The sequence below is a fragment of the Stenella coeruleoalba genome (genome assembly GCF_951394435.1).
Source record: "Stenella coeruleoalba genome assembly, chromosome: 11".
Taxonomy (NCBI): Eukaryota; Metazoa; Chordata; class Mammalia; order Artiodactyla; family Delphinidae; genus Stenella; species Stenella coeruleoalba.
The window spans coordinates 35,990,840-36,011,874 of NC_137157.1; the positions used below are offsets into that span (position 1 = coordinate 35,990,840).

Consider the following 21,035-nt stretch of genomic DNA (forward strand, 5'->3'; position numbering starts at 1 on the left):
TATGAACTCCTTGGATTCTCAAAATGATTTTATGATTTAAGTGCTACTAATACCCCATTTGACAGAAGAGGAAATTGAAAGACAGAGGTTAAGGAACATACCCGAGGTCACAAAGTAAATGGTTTAGCTGGAACTGGCTGATGGAAGTAAAGCCAATCGAGAAAAGAATGCTAGCTTTTAAACTGGGGTCCGCAGTCTCATGGCACATTAGAATCAACTGGGTAGCTTTAAAAACTAGGATGATGGGGTTCTGCCTTTGACCAATTAAAATCAGAGTGTCTGGTGAGACGCAGGGCTCAGGATGTTGTGGAAGCTCCCTAGGTGATTCTAATGCAGCTAGGGCTGAGAACCACTGTACAACATAAAGTCAAGACTACCGTTTCTATTCTCAGAAAATAACATTTGGGCTCAAGGTCAATGGCAGGAGGTAGATTAAAAACTCAGTAATAAATAATAGAACTATTGCCTTTGCTGTGTTAGAAAATTATTAACATTGATCATAAACAAAAACATTATAGATAACTTAAAACAGAGTTCCAGAGTGAATACAGAATCTTGGGTTTATTTAACGGATGTCAAAGCTGACTTTCTTATCAGGTTTAATTGGATAGTAAATTCACTCTATCATTTCCAGAAATAGTCCAGGAATACCATGTTAGGAGAGGCCTTGCAGGATCTTTTTTCAATTGGGCTCAAATAGATGGTTAATTTCTAAAGTGTTCATTTCATTCTGGGGGTTCCATTTTTCATGGCACTTATTTCTGATACACACAGAGGGCAATATTTTCAAGGTATGAGAAATATTCCTCTCAACCCAAGTGAATACATACCACTATCTTACTACTGTTTCGTGAATGGGATTTCAAACAACAAATGAAGTCCCAAAGAGAAATCTGGGATGCAAAATTTTTTGTAGCATGATGGAAACTGTCTATGGACAGCCATTAAAAAAGTAAATAAAACAAACTATGCCCTCTCTCCAGGGCAAAGAGAAAGGCTATGAGAAAAAGGTAAGGTAGAAAAAGGATAATGCTTGGTAAACCTTACCTGTTGAGGGAAGTGAGGACAAATACTGGCCCCACCAAGACCTTTTCTCAAAGGCATCGTTAAAAAAAAATATAAGTGCATTCTTTGGTTTTCCACTCTTATTTTACTTTTCCTCAACTGATGGAACTCACAGAAGAATTAATAGCAAATGTAAACTGTGGAGGGGGCTCAAACTGAGTGCTCTTTTCCAATGATGAAGTGTTGATTCAACAACCCCATTAAAAACAGAACATCACCACCAAATCCCGACATAGGACGTGTGGTCAACACGCCTGGCCCTTGCTTCCTGATCCAAGAGACTCACTACCAGGCTAGACACAGTGATGGCAGGAAGAGTCTGGGGAAAAAAAAAATACTCTCCCTGGAAAGCACACATACTAGTTTAGCCAATTTGTTATTTTTGTGTTTAAAATTACTTCTTAACCACAGTCAGGTTTCTTGAAATGCAGGCAATTTTTCTTTCGGAGAAAAATTGGCCTTTCGCTCATTCTTATGGTTGACACAAACCACTGATCCCCAGGGCTGCGGCCTGTCATATTAGGTTTTGGCACTGTTGCCCCCTCTCCGCATAGGTGCCTCACCATTTTGTTTTGTTTGCTTGTCATTTCCCCTTTCACTGGTATTTTCCTCCGATTGTGGCTCCCAATATCAAAACAGGTCATCCACAGACAACAGCACAGGGAAATAAACCACAAAATCTAGTCTTTTTTTTTTTTCCTTCATAAAATTGACTAACGGGGAGGAAAACTTTTTGGCTTATTATTCTTATTTTAAGTTTTCTCACATACCCTTCTTATTTTTAGCATCAAAATATTTGTCATTTTTTTTTTTAAAAGGAAATCTTATATAAGGTAAATTAGCTGGGGAGAGGGAGATATGCCCTTTAAGGGGCTACTTTTTGGAAAATCACTGGCCAGTTTTCAATAAGGTCTGAATGGATTTATACAATCAGCTTCTACCATATGGTTTACTGTGTGTTTTGCAGAGGGAAGTGAGGCCCGTCAAGGAGGCAGGCGTACCATTAGGTCAAACAGAGAAGTTTAAGGGTTATACTTCATTGGGATCATAGCGCTACAGAAGCTGCTCCAAAGGTTTATAGCTATTCATTCTGTGAGATCTGCTGTCACTTCTACCACAGGCTGAGTTTCAGAATCTGAATATATAAACACTTATCAAGAGCGATTCTGCATTTCCTGAGAGGATGAAGTCATCTAAAATTCGACAGAGTTCCAGTTCATTGTGATCACTGTCTCCTGAGACGCAGGTAGAGAGAACCAAAAGACCCAGGGGGGGTGCAAGCTGCGGGTAGACAGAGAAGATTTCAAGGTTCTCCATTCAGCGAGAGTTAAAAAAAAAAAAAAAAAAAAAAAAATCAACATTATTCTTAAACATCTCTCTTAAAAAATCACTTGGATGGCTCTTGAGGTAAACTACAGTCCAGCCTCTCAGTGTGTTCCTGGCAGCCAGTCTCACTGCTTTTGGTTTTATTTCCAGCACTGTAAAAGATCAACGTGTTTTGTGCTGAGCAGACCATGTTGTGGTTGGCTTGCATTTAGAGGCTGAATTTCACTGGGGGAGGGGACACGTTGAACATAACATGTTTCAAACACGAGAACCATACTCAGTGCTGCAAGATGTCCACGCTAGGAAAGGACAGGAAGCCAACACAGACTGAGAGGACAGAAGCTTCCTGTGAATCCCTTCACAACATTGACCGAGCACCTAATGTCTTCCAGGCACCACCACATGTGCTGGGGAAAGCGGAGGTACAGAAAATAAAGTCCTTGCCACCACAGAGCTCGTGGTCTGGAGAGCGAACACAGATAATGCACGCAGGTAAGAAAATACATAGGCTGTAGATGGTGATAAAAACCAAGGAGAAAACGTACAGCAGGACAGGATAAAAGAGGTAGGGTATATTACTGGTACAGAGGTGTTTCCTATGAAGCAGGATGGGAAATCTTACTGATACAAGTTGCTATTTGAGCAGATATTTAAGAAAGTGCCAGAGCTAGCCATGCTGCTATCCGGAGGAAAAGCACAGCAGCTGGAGGAAAAAGTACGATTATAAAGCCCGGAGGAAGGAGCATGCTCGAGTCTGTTGACAGGCAACACCAATTTGTTCGTTGTTTAGGTAACCTGGCAAGTGGAATTGACTTATTTAAAAATTATTCTCTTTGTGTAAAGAATATATAGACAAATTCCTGCAATGTAAATAATTTAACAGTAGCTCTGGACCAAGTAGAATTCTAAGTGCTCTGTATGTATTGTTGCATTTCCATAACAAACGCTCTGAGGTAGTTATTATTACCTCCCTTTACAGAGTGAGCAAATGAGGCTTAGGGATGTAAGCAACACACCCAGGATCTCAGAGCCAGAGGCAGGTGAAGCCCTGTTTAGTACACCCAAGCCATGTAATTCCAGAGCCTACACTGCTAAGCTATGTTGCCTACCAGGGCTTGTGAAAATGGCATGATTCCACTGGAAATTCACTGCAGAGACTGCTCTTCCCAAACCAGGGAAGTCACCGAAGCATGCTATTTATAGCAACATCTAGTAAACAGACAAACCCTATGTGCTACCCATGTCTCTGTACATTCAGGAAAGCAAAACCCAAAGTTTCTTTGTGAAATATCATGCTGGAAGTAGGTATATATATATATTTTTTTTTCCCAGTACGTGGGCCTCTCACTGTTGTGGCCTCTCCCGTTGCGGAGCACAGGCTCCAGACGCGCAGGCTCAGCGGCCATGGCTCACGGGCCCAGCCGCTCCGTGGCATGTGGGATCCTCCCGGACCGGGGCACGAACCCGTGTCCCCTGCATCGGCAGGCGGACTCTCAACCACTGTGCCACCAGGGAAGCCCTAGAAGTAGGTATCCTTTTTTCACTGCTGCCATATGAGCGGAATACACTTTATCCCTAAACATTAAAAACGGTTTGATGCCATCAAGGTACACAAAATATATATTCATGATTAAGTGCTACACTTTTTGAGATATAGCATATATAAGCCAGACCAGGTAGGGTGGGAATAGATATAGGTTCTGGAAAACATGTTAAAATAAAAACTTGATATATATTTGAAGGTGCTCCACTAAATAAAATCTACACTGTATCAAGGATCATTTAGCACTATACACTGTAATTTTATGAAAACATTTAGTTCAAAATAGGCTTTCAAAACCTGCAGTCATGAATTGCCCTTTGACTATCAACTTTATTGATGGTGTGTATCATGTTTTGTCACCATTCCTGCCTTCACTAGGGATCCTGACTTGTTCTGAGGCTATTGCCAACACGCATCTGGCAGACCTTTGGTTTTTTCCAGAGCCTAGCATGTTCTAGAACACTTTAAGTGCTATAGCACGCACATATTTGAGGAGATAATAAATTTCCATTAAAGCAGAGTTGAAAACTCAAACCAAGTTTTAAAAAGAATTGAGTCATATAATATCTTCATGCTGTAGTTCCTTTTACATAAACATCTTCACCATATCCAGCAGCTTCAGTTTAGACATGAGAAGTACTAGGATTGGATAAATTAAAGACTAAAAGATCAATCCCGAATTACTCAAAAAAAGCTTTTTGCTGTAATACTCTATTCATAACACGTCATTAAACAGATTAAAAACCTACAATCAATTTAGCATATTTCTAAGTAGTTTTTTTTTTCTTTTCTAGGGATTTTTTAAAGGAGAATGTTAATATTACTTTATTTATATGTGGGGGAATTTTTAGATTCCTGTGTATTTAAACATTATTGTACTGGAAATCACAATAACCTTAACTAATACGAACTTTTGTCAAATACATCTCTAGACCGTAATACACATATAGTAGGAATGAAATAAAATCTGACATGATACCTGCACGTCATTCTACCATAACTCTCATTTCAAGAACACAAATTCAGTTAACAGCAAAACTTCACAAAGAAACTGTCAGGTAAGTGAGCGTCTACTGTCCAAAGTATCTGGCCTTCCAAATCCTAAACCAACATCTCACTAAATCATTTTGCTTGCTTCAGCTTATTAAAGGAAAGGAAATAAATTACCTTTATGAAAAAATGAGCAGATTTACTGTCGTTGCATGAGTCAGCCCAAGACAAAGTAATCCACACATTTCAAGCAATACAAAAACAGTAATTTGTTTGCTATGTTTCTTGAAGTCCCTGAATATTCTCTGAAGATAACACAGTGAATTCATGAATTTTTAAGAACTGTTGTATAAGGTGTGGAAGATGCAAACTTTCAAGACTCATAAACTATATAAACCACTCATGAAAAAAATTAAACAATTAAATGCTAAGCCTGCATCAGCTACATCTCTGAGACAGTAGGAATCACAACTTCCTTGTTTCTCATTATATCCCTGGTATTCATTTTAGATACTGACATATAATAGGCACTCTGCTTGCCTGGATTTGTATTCTGACTCTACCACTACCTGTGAGATCCCAGACAAACTACCCTGCCTCTGTTTCTCCGTCTGTAAAAATGGGGTAGAATTTAACTTTTAATGTTTAACTAGTGTAGATGTTGTTAGGCTGACGCTTCCTAATTTTTAAAAAAAGACGTTTTTCTGGTCTCAACATTATCATGTTTATTCTTCTACAAGTTACAGAGACAAAATTTTTTTGGTAATAATTCATAATAGATACAAGCAGAAATATGGACCTATAACAGTTGTTTATCAACTTTTAACCCATTCAATATTATCACCTACATTTAGGTGAATGCTCTCTGTTTTACATCATTAAGTGTGTATAAAAAAGGTTCCTAACTTCCAAACATGGAGACACAGTTTATACAAATTCAAATGTAACTAATGGATTTAAAGCAATCATATGGTACTACAGTGCTTATGGTATAATCCATCATCTGTTCACCATAAAAGTTCCCTACAAGTAGGAAATGTTTAGGAGTTACTGTGTCAATCAGCATACTAGAAAAGAAAATGATAATGTTATATTACTCAATGAAAGGAAAAATAAGCATTTGTGCATGTATCCAGTAAAGATTTCCAAGGCTAATCAAAGTACATAATCTTCCTTCGGCAGCAAAATAATTCCATCTTCCAGTTAATGGAATCTATTGCTCTCAATGCTAGCCTAAGAAAACTATTTCAAAAAGAAGATATTAAAGTGGAGAAAAGCAACTAAACATAAGTGAGAAATTATAAATTCTACATAGGAATCTTTCTCCATAAGAAAATTCGAAAATAAGCACAGATATCCATGTATTTGCGGTGTGCCATTTAAGTAGAGTGACCTACAGAAATGCATTTTAAAAATCCTTTGTTCTTTCAATATTTTCATATTGACGCTTTTTCAAATACAGTTTTTCACAATTTCTGGTATCATTTTAATAATGCACGTAGGGCTTCCCTGGTGGCACAGTGGTTGAGAGTCCACCTGCTGATGCAGGGGACACGGGTTCGTGCCCCGGTCCGGGAAGATCCCATGTGCCGCAGAGCGGCTGGGCCCGTGAGCCATGCCCGCTGGGCCTGCGTGTCTGGAGCCTGTGCTCCGCAACGGGAGAGGCCACAACAGTGAGAGGCCCGCGTACCGCAAAAAAAAAAAAGAAAAAAGAAAAAAAGAAAAATAATGCATGTAATCATGGATGAAGAAAAGTAGCAGTGCATATTAAGGATTTATTTATTATAGTAGCTTTGATTTGCTGATAGATATGTACATTAGCATACTTGTGGTTACAAATAAAAGCTCAGCTAGTTGAAACAGATGAAAGCTATGACTACAAAAATTTAACAAATAGTATGACTCTTTGGGAAAAGATAGTTGAACCTTGTTAAGAAAACGGGAAAACCACCATTGGTTTCTGTAAACCAATAGCGGAAAATGCACTATATATTTAAGAAAAATAATTTGTCTTGTAGGAAAACTAAATTAATACATATTGAGGATTTTTATTCATTTGTTTTAGTAGCTTTTATTAGGATTTGTATATAAACAACCAGTAAAAATTACAGATGGAATCAAGAAATAAACTGTAGTACAAATATAGATTCCATGGGGAAGATCCAGCTATCTTTTATAGGATTAAACAGTTAAGTAGAACAGTTAAGGATAGAGTAATTTAGATTGGAGAATATGGAAAAAAAGTGTTTGAAAGCAGTAGCAGTAAATGTTCTACATCTATCCATTCTTGAGCTTGTTAAGATCTATCATATGATACTATCAAAAACATAGTTGATTATTTCCACATGTAATTTAAGCAATTATTTTCTTTAGTACAAATTGTATATGTATATATACATATATGTAAATATATAAATATATATTTCGTAAATCATTCTAACAAATCTTTTCAAAATTGCTTCTCTCTTTAAAATTCAGTATTCCTAATCTGAAGAAGTTACTTTTAAAATGAAACCAATTCGGTGAATTGACCATTTCAAACTCTCGTCACAAAACCTTTAATGGCATGACATTTGCCCTCTTTAAGTTGCCATTTACTCTTCAAAAGGGCAGTGTCTCAGTAGGTCATAGTATGTGGTAAAGCGGCATTTCTGGGAGTTATTTCGCTACAGATCTCATTTAAGAAAGTGACAAAAACAACAACAAAACGGAGATGAAAACCACACAGAAATAATGAGAGTAAGTAAAATATAAAGGTCCTATTCTTAAAAAATTGAGTTCTCTATCGTTTTATTTTTTGCTGTAATCACAATGCAGGTTCAGACAACTGATAAAACTCTGAATACCATACCACAGTGGCCATTTGTTGGCACTTGGTATCTAAGGAAGTAACAGTTGATCGTAAGACAAAGACTGAGACATTTTGTAGCATACACAATTTTTTCCCTCTCTTAAAGATGTCATTCTTTTCAGCTCTCTTCTAGGGTTTGTTAGCAAAGATGTTACAGCAATATATTTAAGCAAATCCTTCTCAAGTTGATAAAGGGAAACTCCTGATTCTGAATTATCTAGTGACAAGAAGTTTAACATTATAACAACTCAGTCTGGGAAAATAACCTCATCCAGAATGACACAGACTCTCCTTGACCAAAGAAGACATTCCTCTGAGTCCTCTTTTTGACTAGGCCTCATCCTTGGGTCTTTTCTTACGCCTGCCTAGCCCAGCTGTATCAAGAATTCTGATAAGTTAATTTAGCGAGAATCCCCCCACCCTCGCTATCTGATCATATTGGCTTGTCTTCCAGCAAGAATTATGTAAGTTGGTTTACCAAGAACCCTCCTACCCTTGAGGCCTCTTCTTAGTAATTTTCCATCCACTGACCACCCCCTGCTGTCTCTGCTGTATGCCAGGTTGAACCTGATCTGTCTCCCTTATTTCCATAGTCATGAAACTTATCACAATAGTCCTGAATAAAGTCTTCATGACTATTTTTAAAAGCATTGGGGACTTCCCTGGTGGTCCAGTGGTTAAGACTCTGTGCTTCCACTGCATGGGACACAGGTTCGATCCTTGGGTGGGGAAGTTCTGCGTGCCGCATGGTGTGGCCAAAAAAATAAATAAATAAATATTTTTTTTTTACAAAAGCATTAGAATAATTTTTTTTCTCTTTAACAAAGACACAGGACTTTCAATAAGAAATTATTCTATCAATCTACTAATTTTTCAGGATCTGCCCAACTTTTACTTGTCTCTAGGGTAAAGTAAAATATAATTTTATCTGTAGATGTAAATGAGAGTTCAGGTAGATAACAAAGAGTTAAGAGTAGAAGAAAGGTAAGAAAATAGAAAAAAGAGGAGTGGAATGTTACAGGAAACTCAGAAGAGGGAGGGGATAAAGAATCATACACAAACACGGCTTTTTGTTAATGTTTCAGTTATATTTAGAAAAAACATGGCCCCATAAGACCAATCAAGGATGAGAAACATAAATGTCTGAAATAGAAATGGGGGAGAAATTTTATATACAATGGAATACTACTCAGCCATAAAAAAGAATGAAATAATGCCATTTGAAGCAATATGGATGGACCTAGAGATTATCCTACTAAGTGAAGTAAGTCAGAAAGAGAAAGACAAATATCATGCGATATCACTCATATGTGGAATCTAAAATATGACACAAATGAACTTATCTACAAAACAGAAACAGACTCCCAGACATAGAGAACAGACCTGTGGCTGCCAAAGGGGAGATGGGGTCGGGGGAGGGATGAATTGGGAGTTTGAGACTAGCAGATGCAAACTATTATATTTAGAATGGATAAACAACAAGGTCCTACTGTATAGCACAGGAAACTATACTCAACGTCCTGTGATAAACTACAATGGAAAAGAATATAAAAATAAAAGTCTATATGTGTAGAACTGAATCACTTTGCTGTACGGCAGAAATTAACACATTGTAAATCAACTATACTTCAATAAAAAAAAAATTAAAAAAAAAAAAAGAAATGAGAGAGGCCAGCTGTGGAAATAACCAAAGGGGATTATGAAGAATGTGGTGACTGGGGGTGAGGGAAGGTCATATCCTTCTCATGGTAGCAGCTACTGGTCCACCCTAGTTGCTATTCCCAGGTAGGAACATGGGCCAGTGTGGTTAGATTAGCTGAGTTCAAAACAAAACAAAACAAAACAAAACAGGAATCTAGTTTCTCTGGAAGAAAAGGGACTAAAAGTAATTTTAGTGTGTGGTCCCACAGTTCAAACAATTATAGCTATAAATTGATGCAAAGGATACCCTCACAAAGAAATGTGAGTAAAAATAAACACGTTTGGAATCAGAGAACATAATTAAGTGGAATTCCCCAAAGTTTTTGATGTTCCTCAACCCTAAAGTACTCAGGTTGATTTTCTTTATAGCCAAGAGCCATGTAAGTTCCTGCACACGTCTCACACCCCCTCATCCTTTTCTGGTTGTGAATCTAAAACACACACACAACACATACATACATTTTCAAAAAATAGTGCTCAAACATGATTGCATGTGGATTGTGATGAATAACAATACCCCAAGGATGGAAAAACTGTAAATTCAGCTTAGTTGAGTCCAAATATCTAATCCCAGTCTAGGCAACAACTAGCCCACATCAACAGCTAGTAAACAAGTGGATTATACTAACCATCTTTGTCTTCTAAGCATGAAGAATTATACAGATGATAAACAAAAACAGTAATCACTTCAGAAATACATTTTTTCTGGTTTATCTCACATTTTCGAAATAGAAGTATAACACAAAGCAACAACGTAAGCAGAGAGAAATGAATGCACCAAAAACTCGACTTTGTAACTTGTTAGAAGAAAAGCAACATCTAAATAATTTGGAAAGAAGATCTACAGTAGAAAGGAGTTTGAAGACAGATATGAGTGTCTTCTCATATCTAAAATTGGGGCTAAAATCGATCCTGGCATAACTGAAGCTCTCAGGGAAGTGAGCATCTATTTTGCTGAAATCAGACATGAAGAATTAGATATTTGATTTCTACGGCTGTGTGCATAAATGTCCATAACATCGAAAGGATTAAGTCTGTTTATGAACTGAAGTAGAATTAGGGTTTGTTGACTTAATTGGGTATGTGTGAATAACCAACAGTTTTTGTTTCAATGATATCTCTGGGCCCTTTTAATAAAACCAGATAAAATACAGAGGGAAACTAATGGCAATTTCTCTCTTGATGGAAACCTATTTATTCTGGGTTTGTCAACTTACTCTATTTTTGACTGTAAAATATATAGAGGTATTTGAAACTGAAATGACTAGTGAGAGTGGGAAATATATTTACAATATTAAAATGCATTTTATTCATAAAGTCAATTTGGTGATTCTGGGATCCATATATTATTAATGCCTGAAAGTCAAGAGACACATGGTATGTAATTTTCCCACATCACAGAAGCCTGTGGAAAGTTTTGGAAAAGGCCATATGTTTTTTCCTCCGTTTACAAGCAGAAATGTGGTTTAACTGCTTCCCAGACAAATTATTATTTACCCTATTTTTTTTTTTCCCAGTGAGATGGCAATCTCAGCAATTTCCCCCATCAAAATCCCCTATATGGTCAAATCTGAATCTGTCCTATTTAACTGAATTTCATGGTCTCTTGTTCTAATTAGGGTTGAGGAATATCTTCCCCATCAGAAAATAACTATAACTCAGAATATTTTCTCTCTCTTCTATCAGAAGGTAATTCTTCCATCAGAAGTTAATTCTTACCCTTTTCCCCCAGATTCTAGTCTTAGTGGTTATTTCTACTGCACAGCCATCTCTCCCTACCCTATCTCACAACCATATTTACCATAAAAAAGGTAGTCCAAGTTGAAAGGAATATATTGTAGAATCTATGTACTAGCTCATAACACAGCTGCACTCTCTTACAGTAAGCTCATTTCTTTGAATCTCATATTTCTCATTTGCTCTGACATATAATCATTGCCAAAGAGCCCCAAATGCATAACATCAGCTTTGATTTTATAATAATACTCTGAAATAATTTATGTTCTAAGTGCCTAGGAAAGGTATAATGCATGGATGTAATTTTCTATTGGACAGTCCAATCCCAGGAACACATTCCCCTTGAATTCATATGTAATGAATGTGCACTGGAAAACATTTATAAAATATTATACATACTAGAAATATAAAGGGTGAATACAACAATCAGTGTAAAAGTCAGAGAATTGAATCAAAACTAGAAGCAATCGACCAGTGGTTTCAGAACTTTACTGAGAATTATCACAAGATGACAAAGGGCTTAAGGCCAGAATTTCTCCTGGCACTTACTGATCATATATAGATGGTACAGACCTATGGCAAATATTATCTACTGCCTGGCCTGGCATGTTCAGCTCTATCCACAGGCCTTTGGCTTCAAATTCTGTCCTTTTTGCCACAGGACCAACGGACAGCCAAATAAAGATGACATTAGTAAATTACTACCTACGCATGCTCTATTTCTAATTTTGTTTTTCCTCCTTATATCTTCATAGTCTACTTTTTCTTTTTCAGTCCCTGGGGAGGAAATAATCCTTTAAGATCTTCTATATTTCCTCTGCTTTCCCCTCTACTTGGACACATTTAAAATCTTGTGTTTAAACACACACACATACCCATACCCTTTAACACTTTTTTTTTTTTTTTTTTTTTTTGCGTTACACGGGCCTCTCACTGTTGTGGCCTCTCCCGCCGCGGAACACAGGCTCCAGACGCGCAGGCCCAGCGGCCATGGCCCACGAGCCCAGCCGCTCCGCGGCACGCGGGATCCCCCCCAGACCGGGGCACGAACCCGCGTCCCCTGCATCGGCAGGCAGACTCCCAACCACTGCGCCACCAGGGAAGCCCTAACACCTATTTTTAATATTTAATAAACACATACTTAATATTTCTTTGGTATTGCCCTCTTTCACTTACTTCCACACTTATTTGAAGATTCACTTTACACGCTCTGCTCCCAATTCTCATGTCCTTAACACCTTAACAACTTCCGCCCATATCACTCGCATGAAACTGAACTCACGAAGGTAGCCCTTCATCTTATCCTTTGAAGTCAAAGGACTTTCTCAGTCCTTGTTTTTCTTTACTGTTTAGCAGCAGTGGAAATTGCTCACCAATGTTGATTTCTACATCCTATTGTTGTCTTATGCCTTCCTTACCCTATATTCCCAATGCAGGGATGCTCAGGGCTGTGAAATGGGCTCTCTTCTCTCCTTTTGTACTTTCCCTCCCTCGGTGATCTTATCCTCCTTTGGTACTATGCAGTTTCTGCAAATGACTCCTGCACCTCTATGCCTAACGGTGGCCTTTCCCCCAACTGCCACTTGATAGGAATGTCCTATAGAAAATTAGAATATCTTCCTTCTCACTTAGAATCTGCTCGGTTCAAACTTAACACTTTCTTCTAGAAATAAACACATTTTTCTGTCCTATTTCTGTTTAGGGGATTTCTTTTTTTCCAAGTTACCTAATTTAAAATTTTGGAACACTCATTGGGCCAATTAATTTTCCTACTCATATCCTATCAAATAATATGCTTACTCTCCCTGCATGTTCTTTTCCATTCTACTGTGTTTCTGTATTTTTGGATCTATATTATGCCTTGTGCCTATACTATTTTTTTTTTTCTTTTTAAAGAGAGAAGGCAAGTTGTTTTTTTTTTTTTAAATAAATTTTATTTGTTTATATTTGGCTGCATTGGGTCTTTGTTGCTGCGTGTGGGCTTTCTCTAGTTGCAGTGAGCGGACTTCTCACTGTGGTGGCTTCTCTTGTTACGGAGCACAGGCTCTAGGTGCGTGGACTTCAGTAGTTGTGGCTCGTGGGCTCTAGAGCGCAGGCTCAGTAGCTGTGGTGCATGGGCTTAGTTGCTCCACGGCATGTGGGATCTTCCCGGACAAAGGCTCGAACCTATGTCCCCTGCATTGGCAGGCGGATTCTTAACCACTGCACCACCAGGGAAGTCCTGCCTATACTATTTCAATGACTTTTTATTTGGTTTTCTCAAAGCTGCATGTGTCATTTCTACTTTCCCAAATGAAACACACATTCTTCATCACATCAGATAAATCACCACTTTCATTACATCATCCTGCTGAACACAATCCTGGAATACAAACTCCTCATTCACAGTATGGTATTCAATGCCCTTCATCTGGTTTTATATTATTTTTCAGTTCTATCTTCCCCCACTCTTCCTCTCTGCCCCCCACCATGGGCAATATTAACCATATCTGCTTACTGTTCCTTGGGTATAGTTCATGCTTTCTGAGCTCATGTCTTTGTTCATGCATATGCCTCTACCTGCCAGAATTCTCTCTTTTCTCTTCTTTCGCTAAAAACTTCACCTATAAACATCCAGTCATTTCAAGATTCTCTAAGTTTGTCAACTGGGACTCAATGTCTTCTAGGATCAGTCCCGCTGAAAGTTTTTTTTTTTGTTTTTTTTTGCGGTACGCGGGGCCTCTCACTGTTGTGGCCTCTCCCGTTGCGGAGCACAGACTCCGGATGCGCAGCCTCAGCGGCCATGGCTCACGGGCCCAGCCGCTCCGCGCCATGTGGGATCTTCCCGGACCAGGGCACGAACCCGTGTCCCCTGCATCTGCAGGCGGACTCTCAACCACTGTGCCACCAGGAAGGTCCTGAAAGTAGTTTTTTTCTCCTGTGCACTTTTCCAGCACCTAGCTTCTATCACTCACAGAGCACTTAATATACAGCATCTTTTACTGCCTTGAAGTATGAGCATCTGGATCCTTGGTTCTCTCCCCCACTTTCTCCCCGCATCAAGGTCAGGGTTAATTTTTCACAAATTGGATCCTACTGCACTTGGCGTAGAATTTTACACTATGTTAGAACTTAATAGTAACAATAAAAATGTTGAATGAATTCAGACCAAAAACAATTACATGCAGAAAAATACAAAATATAAAGAAATATAATTCCTCATTATTAGGAATTACCCTCTTCTAACTTTGGCATTTACTAAAAGCCAAGTAGAACCGGGTGACTTTGTACTATGCAAATTCCCCATTCTTCGCATTTTACGGAAAATTTAAAAACCTATAAATTAATGCAGAATTTGGCTCACTTCCCACAGGAGGAACAAAACCATTTCATTTTAATGTTCCTTCTAGTCCTCAAGAGTCGGCAGTTTTTGATGTGCGTAAATGGGAGAGAAGACAGAGAAAAGTGTTGTCTTTTTAAAGTAACCTCCACAGAAAGATCAATTTTATTTATAAAAATGGAAAACTGAAAGCGGAAAAAATTAAAACGGCAATTTTGGTAAAGAGTTTTCCCACTACGAAAATGTTTCTCTGAATGTGCACTTAAATAAATATATTTCTCTAAATGTGCACTTCAGTAAATGACGATGTATTCAATATCCCTGATGAAGAAACAATATCAGAGTCTAACATTTCAAGTTATATGTGCCTGCTAACTGACAACGGATTAATCTCCAAAATATACAAGCATCTCATGCAGCTTAATATCAAAAAAACAAACAACCCAATCCAAAAATGGACAGAAGATCTAAATAGACATTTCTCCAAAGAAGATACACAGACTGCCAACAAACAAATGAAAGGATGCTCAACATCACTAATCATCAGAGAAATGTAAATCAAAACTACAATGAGGTATCACCTCACACCAGTCAGAATTACCATCATCAAAAAATCTACAAACAATAAATGCTGGAGAGGGTGTGGAGAAAAGGGAACCCTCTTGCACTGTCGGTGGGAATGTAAATTGATACAGCCACTACGGAGAACAGTATGGAGGTTCCTTAAAAATCTAAAAATAGAACTACCATACGACCCAGCAATCCCACCACTGGGCATATACCCTGAGAAAACCATAATTCAAAAAGAGTCATGTACCCCAATGTTCACTGCAGCTCTATTTACAATAGCCAGGACATGGAAGCAACCTAGGTGTCCACTGACAGATGAATGGATAAAGAAGATGTGGCACATATATACAATGGAATATTACTCAGCCATAAAAAGAAATGAAATTGAGTTATTTGTAGTGAGGTGGATGGATCTAGAGTCTGTCTTACAGACTGAAGTAAGTCAGAAAGAGGAAAACAAATACCATATGCTAACACATATTTATGGAATCTGAAAAAAAAATGGTTCTGATGAACCTAGGGGCAGGACAGGAATAAAGACGCAGATGTAGAGAATGGACTTGAGGGCATGGGGACGGGGAAGGGTAAGCTGGGACAAAGTAAGAGATTAGCACTGACATGTATACACTACCAAATGTAAAATAGATAGCTAGTGGGAAGCAGCCACATAGCACAGGGAGATTAGCTCCTCGGTGCTTTGTGACCCCCTAGAGGGGTGGGATAGGGAGGGTGGGAGGGAGATGCAAGAGGGAGGAGATATGGGAATATATGTATGCATATAGCTGATTCACTTTGTTATACAGCAGAAACTAACACACCCTTGTGGAGCAATTATACTCCAATAAAGATGTTAAAAAAATAAATAAAGTTATATGCCTCTGCTAATTTAGATTTCTTTATTTTAGCATTTGGTCACTGGAATTCTTTGAATATGAATAACCCTAAAAGTCAATTAATAATTTTCAAGTAAGTTGTATGGAAAAATAAGACTTTCGTAGAAGAAAAAAATATAAAGCAATTCATCATGGGACATACTGAAGAAATGGAATAGGTATTTTACTAAGAGAGGAATTCATCTCACAGATAATCAGCAATCTTCTTAATATAGTAAGTGGGTAGTACACAGGGTTGCAATAAAAAATTTTACTTCACATAGTCATGATCTGACATGAGCACTGCTTAAAAATCCACAGAGGACCCCGACATACAGCTACAGACTGCTGTAGTTGAAACTAAACAACAGAAGAAAATGCTTTATGAAAAACAAGAATAAGATTAGGTTACCACGTAGACAAGAAAAATAGAAAAGATAGTGAAACTACTTAAACAGGCAATAAGAGTTGAGGTCTGTTTGCCATGTTCTCATATAAACAGGTAACTTAAATTTATTTAGTAAGTACAGAAATAACAAAGAATGTTTTTATGACAAAGGGAATAAACAGCTCTGAGCAAGATAAATGTCAGATGGATGTTTTAATTTAGATCACATGCTAACTGCTAATAATTCATGACATGGGGCTATTGTTTACATAGGTCTCTTCATTTCAGAATACAAACCTGTGTTATTGTCAAGGTTTACATTTTATCAGTCTTGTCTTGGTGGCATCTTACTTACCAAATTATGTACAGAAAACCAAACACAATTCATAAAACAGATTAGGGAAAGATCACATCTGTTGATCATCAACTGTAACATCATTTTCTTATTGTTAAATATAGACTTCATATCTTATCCAAGTCTATAAAATACTTAATTTATTGTTACCAGATAAGAGAAATATCACTTGAATAAATGCATTTTTCAAAAGCAATCTGCGGCGTGTTTATGAAGAAACTTTTTGGGGTTTCAGAAAAAGTGGTTTCGAGTTGGAGATTAAATATTGATTTTATGATTTGGCCAGTCTTTAAAATAAATACTCTTGTAAGTCAGGTTTAAATCTTGTGGTGCCTCATTTTCTTTTTCATTTTTGAGGTCAGGTCAGAGAGCCCTTTTCTCCCTAATCCATTACAATGTGCTGAAGACGGCCACCTGATCAACCACTTAACAAAAATAAAAGTGACACTCAAGGGACTGCTACTCAATGAACAAAGGTTGAACTTACCATCATTTAGTATATATAGTAAGAGCATTATATCATTCTATTAATCATTCTATTATTGATTCTATCAATCAATTCTATTAATCAAAGAAGGGAAGGAAGGAAAGGAACGGAAAGGAAAGGAGGATAAGGAAGGAAGGAAGGAAGGCAGTCAGTCAGACAAAAAATCCTGATTTCTGTCTTCAGTGAACTTATAAGTTTAAGGTCTCAAGTCCAACCCTTTTCTTAGAAATGCTACACAAGATGCCCAACTCAGGCATTTACAAAGCTATGCCTCCTGCATACCTCCCCCTGCACCTTCTAATTTCCTTTTCCTGCTCCATTTTTCTCCAAAGCACTTACTGCTGTCAGACATACTATATATTTTATTGATCTGCTTCTGTTCTGTCTCCTCACCACTAGACTATATGCTCCCAAGGGGCAGAGACTCTTTTGTCAATTTTGTTCACTGGCGTGTATCCAGTGCCTGGAATAGTGTCTGGCACTTAACAGATGCTCAGTAAATATTTAATGAATAAATGACAGGACCATTATTATTTTGTTTTTCTAGACTTCTGGCTTGCATTTTCTAAGATACAACTGCATTTTTTTCCATAAAGCTTTCTCTTATACACACAACAGCCTGGGTTACAATGTGATTCCACTTATTAGTTGTGATACTGGGTGAGTTATTCATTTCTCTGAACTTCAGCAGAATGAGGATCACAGAAGTATCTGTGGGTTGTTGTGAGAAATAAATGAGAGAATTCACTTGTTTAAACAAGTGTTTAATAAATTTTATGCTTATTATTCTTTTTACAACTATTAAATTATTTTCTTCTGTTGCAAACAGCTTACCGATTCTTAAAGTACCTCATAATTAATGAAACTGGGACATTTAGATTCAAGGGCTAAGGTTACATGTGGTTGAGTCTCTTGATCAAAAAAGCTACTTCCTGGGTGGGTTGCTTTCAGGAAGCATTAATCCTCCCCTTGTTCCACACTGTATTTCAATTAGTTGATTATGTTCAGTCTTGTCTGCTACATTGTGTGGTCTTTTAGGGTATGAAATCTCTGTATCCTATCACAAAGCAGGTACTCTATAGACCTTTGTCCAATAGATGAGTTACTGTAAAGAAATGGGACTGATTCCATTATTTGTAGTCCCATCACACGTGCACTTTCATTACTGTTTGAAAATTACATTTCTCAATAGACGGCGTAGATCCAGAGAGCAGGGTAGAGGTTTTAGTGCTGCAGAGTGATGCAGAGCAGTGTGGATGAGAATAAAAGCAATGCCCTGGAATTCAATGATGTACTGTGAATAAAAAAGTGCTGAGAAGACCGATACAAAACCAGTTCTTATTCTCTCGTAAATGGTTCTCTATTTCAATAGCAACGATCTGATTTATGGAAGTGTGACTACCCAGGGAAAAAGTCTAATAAAAAATACTTGATAAAGTTGAAAAGCACAGTTACTAGAAATGAGTACTGTGGAATAGGGAAGAGGCACACAGCTTGAGGTCTGACAACACATAAGAACCACTGAGTTGTTAGGAAGTCCAAAGGCATGTAACACCACAGCAAAAGTACTTTCAAAGAACTCATTTTAAAAGTCATCCAAATGCAAAATATCTAATAATGCTAAAACCTGTGTTCAAATGATAAAAATGTATGGTGCTTCACACACGGTAGTAAATAGGCATTTGTACCTCTGGAAAAAGAAAGAAGCTTGAGACGGGCATATTTTATGGTTGAATCAGCCATTAACACAAAATAAGAGATCAGAGAGAAAAACACCAGTATCACAAGGCTTCTATGTCTAAAACTCTCACATGCTGTGAGTCCATCCCTTTGAATAATACTTCTCATTAGGAAGGTACTTACATTAGGCCTCAGCTTGGCGGCCAGATCATAGTACTTCTCGGCGGCTTCATTGAGGCTAGCCTGCCTGTTAAAGAAAACAAAAACAAAACCAAAATCGTTTATTTTAAAATTTCAGAGAGGTGAACAGAATCATTATGTAGCAAAATAATACTAACTTTTTAAAGATTACAATCATGCCAATCAAATAATAAGGTGACTAAGCAGAAAAAGATCAGTAAAAATTGAAGGCACACAATGTACTTGTCATGATCTTTAAGGCACTGTAAATATCTCAACCTAATCCTACTCAGTAGGCATTATTTTAAATGTACACATTAGGAATTCGCAATGTTAGTTTCCTTTTCCAAGCTAATGTAGATAGTATGTCACAGGGTTGGGGTTCTCCTGCTTCAGTATGATGTCCTAGAAAAGTCTTAACTCTTAAAAATAAACTGTCAAGATTACTATTTAGTTGCTTTTATTTTATGAAAATAGTAAACATTTTCAGGTTTTAGAAAAAAAAATCTATCTAGAAAGCTACTTTCTTTACAGTCCAGGAGGGGAACTTTCCATTGTGTGTTGTTTATCCAGAAAAAAAAAAAAAAAAGGCCAGCCTCTCCCTCTCTTTGCTCTCTCGTCACCAGGGTGGGCATATGATGTAGCCTCAGCTAACGGGATGTTCTTGCTTAGGACTTTGATTCCTGAGCAAATGACAGAAAGATGAGAGGATGGCTAGAATTTGCTCACAGTGACAGTGGTGGAGGCAACCAGGAGGCAACTCCTGGTCAGAGTCTTCCTGTAAAGAACTGCTATTGGATGTCCTGCTTCTTTGCAGGAAGACTCTGGGGCTACTTTATTTCCCGCCAGTTCAAGCTATGTCTTCCAGTCTATAGTGAATTCTGTAGTTCCCACAGCCTTCAAATAGCTACAGTCCGTTTTTCTTAATTACTACCAAATACCATGAGTGGCACAGGTGACTTATACAAATAAGATGCAGACTAAACTTTATAGATAAGTTTGTGCACTGTCTATTCTTGCAATTCACAGCAAACTCCTTGGTTCAGCCAATTGGTTAACAGAAGAAATCAAATCTCTCGAGTCCCGAAGAAGCCCAGCCAATTAGCCATCAAAACATTATGCTTTTTACTTTTTTTTTTTTTTTTGCGGTACGCGGGCCTCTCACTGTTGTGGCCTCTCCCGTTGCGGAGCACAGGCTCCGGACGTGCAGGCTCAGCGGCCATGGCTCACGGGCCCAGCCGCTCCGCGCCATGTGGGATCTTCCCACACCGGGGCACGAACCCGCGTCCCCTGCATCGGCAGGCGGACTCTCAACCACTGCGCCACCAGGGAAGCCCCAAAACATTATGCTTTTTGATCATGCCATGCTGCTTTCTGAAAACCTTCCAAGATGGTAGATAATAAAAGCTAGAAGTTCTTGCAGGTTACACTGTAGTCTGGTGACCATATCTGTGTAGAAAAGAAATGCTATAGAAAAAGAACAAATTCAACTTCAGATAACTATAGTGTGAACAATAGTAGTTAAAGCCGTGTGGTCCTGCAGTTAAAATGGAGACTTCTCTTGAAACTGTGATGTGAAGAACCTTTTGAGACAAGACGATTGCAAAGAGGTCAGGAATAAAGAAACAAAAATTAACTTTCTCAATTAGAAAACTACTTCTCTCTTTAAAAGAGAAGGCAAACTAGCCATACCTATAAAATTGAATTTGCACTTTGGTCAAGCCACATAAAAACTATAAAGACATATGGCATGCAACCATATAAACTACAGGAATAAGTGAAGATAACATTTCTCTGGAGAGCAGGACATATTTTTCTAATTTTTAAAGGAAAAATAATTAGAAACACTGCTATTTTTAATGGGGTTATAGAGAAAGTAAAAGTCCTTGACTTAAGACTCTACTGGACTTACAACATGTTACAAAGTGCTGTTGCAATTTATATTCTCATAAATGTTGAAGTTCAATTTCA

The 21,035-nt window shown here is 37.8% G+C and overlaps 1 protein-coding gene across 8 annotated transcripts in view; it reads right to left on the reverse strand.

The window, feature by feature from the left end:
* The window catches only part of TMTC2 (transmembrane O-mannosyltransferase targeting cadherins 2), an 859,721-nt gene that overhangs the window by 495,604 nt on the left and 343,082 nt on the right, over nt 1-21,035 (reverse strand). For 5 of the 8 annotated variants that reach the window (XR_013830420.1, XR_013830421.1, XR_013830422.1 and 2 more), the window contains exon 12: nt 19,068-19,131. Coding sequence is in view for 5 of the 8 variants with exons in the window: in XM_079936321.1 (XP_079792447.1) it covers nt 19,068-19,131 (64 nt within the window). In the remaining 3 variants the exon portion in view is untranslated. Of the gene's footprint in view, nt 1-16,877; nt 19,132-21,035 lie in introns of those variants that run through there. The other 3 variants (XM_079936318.1, XM_079936320.1, XM_079936319.1) reach the window with 1 other exon arrangement.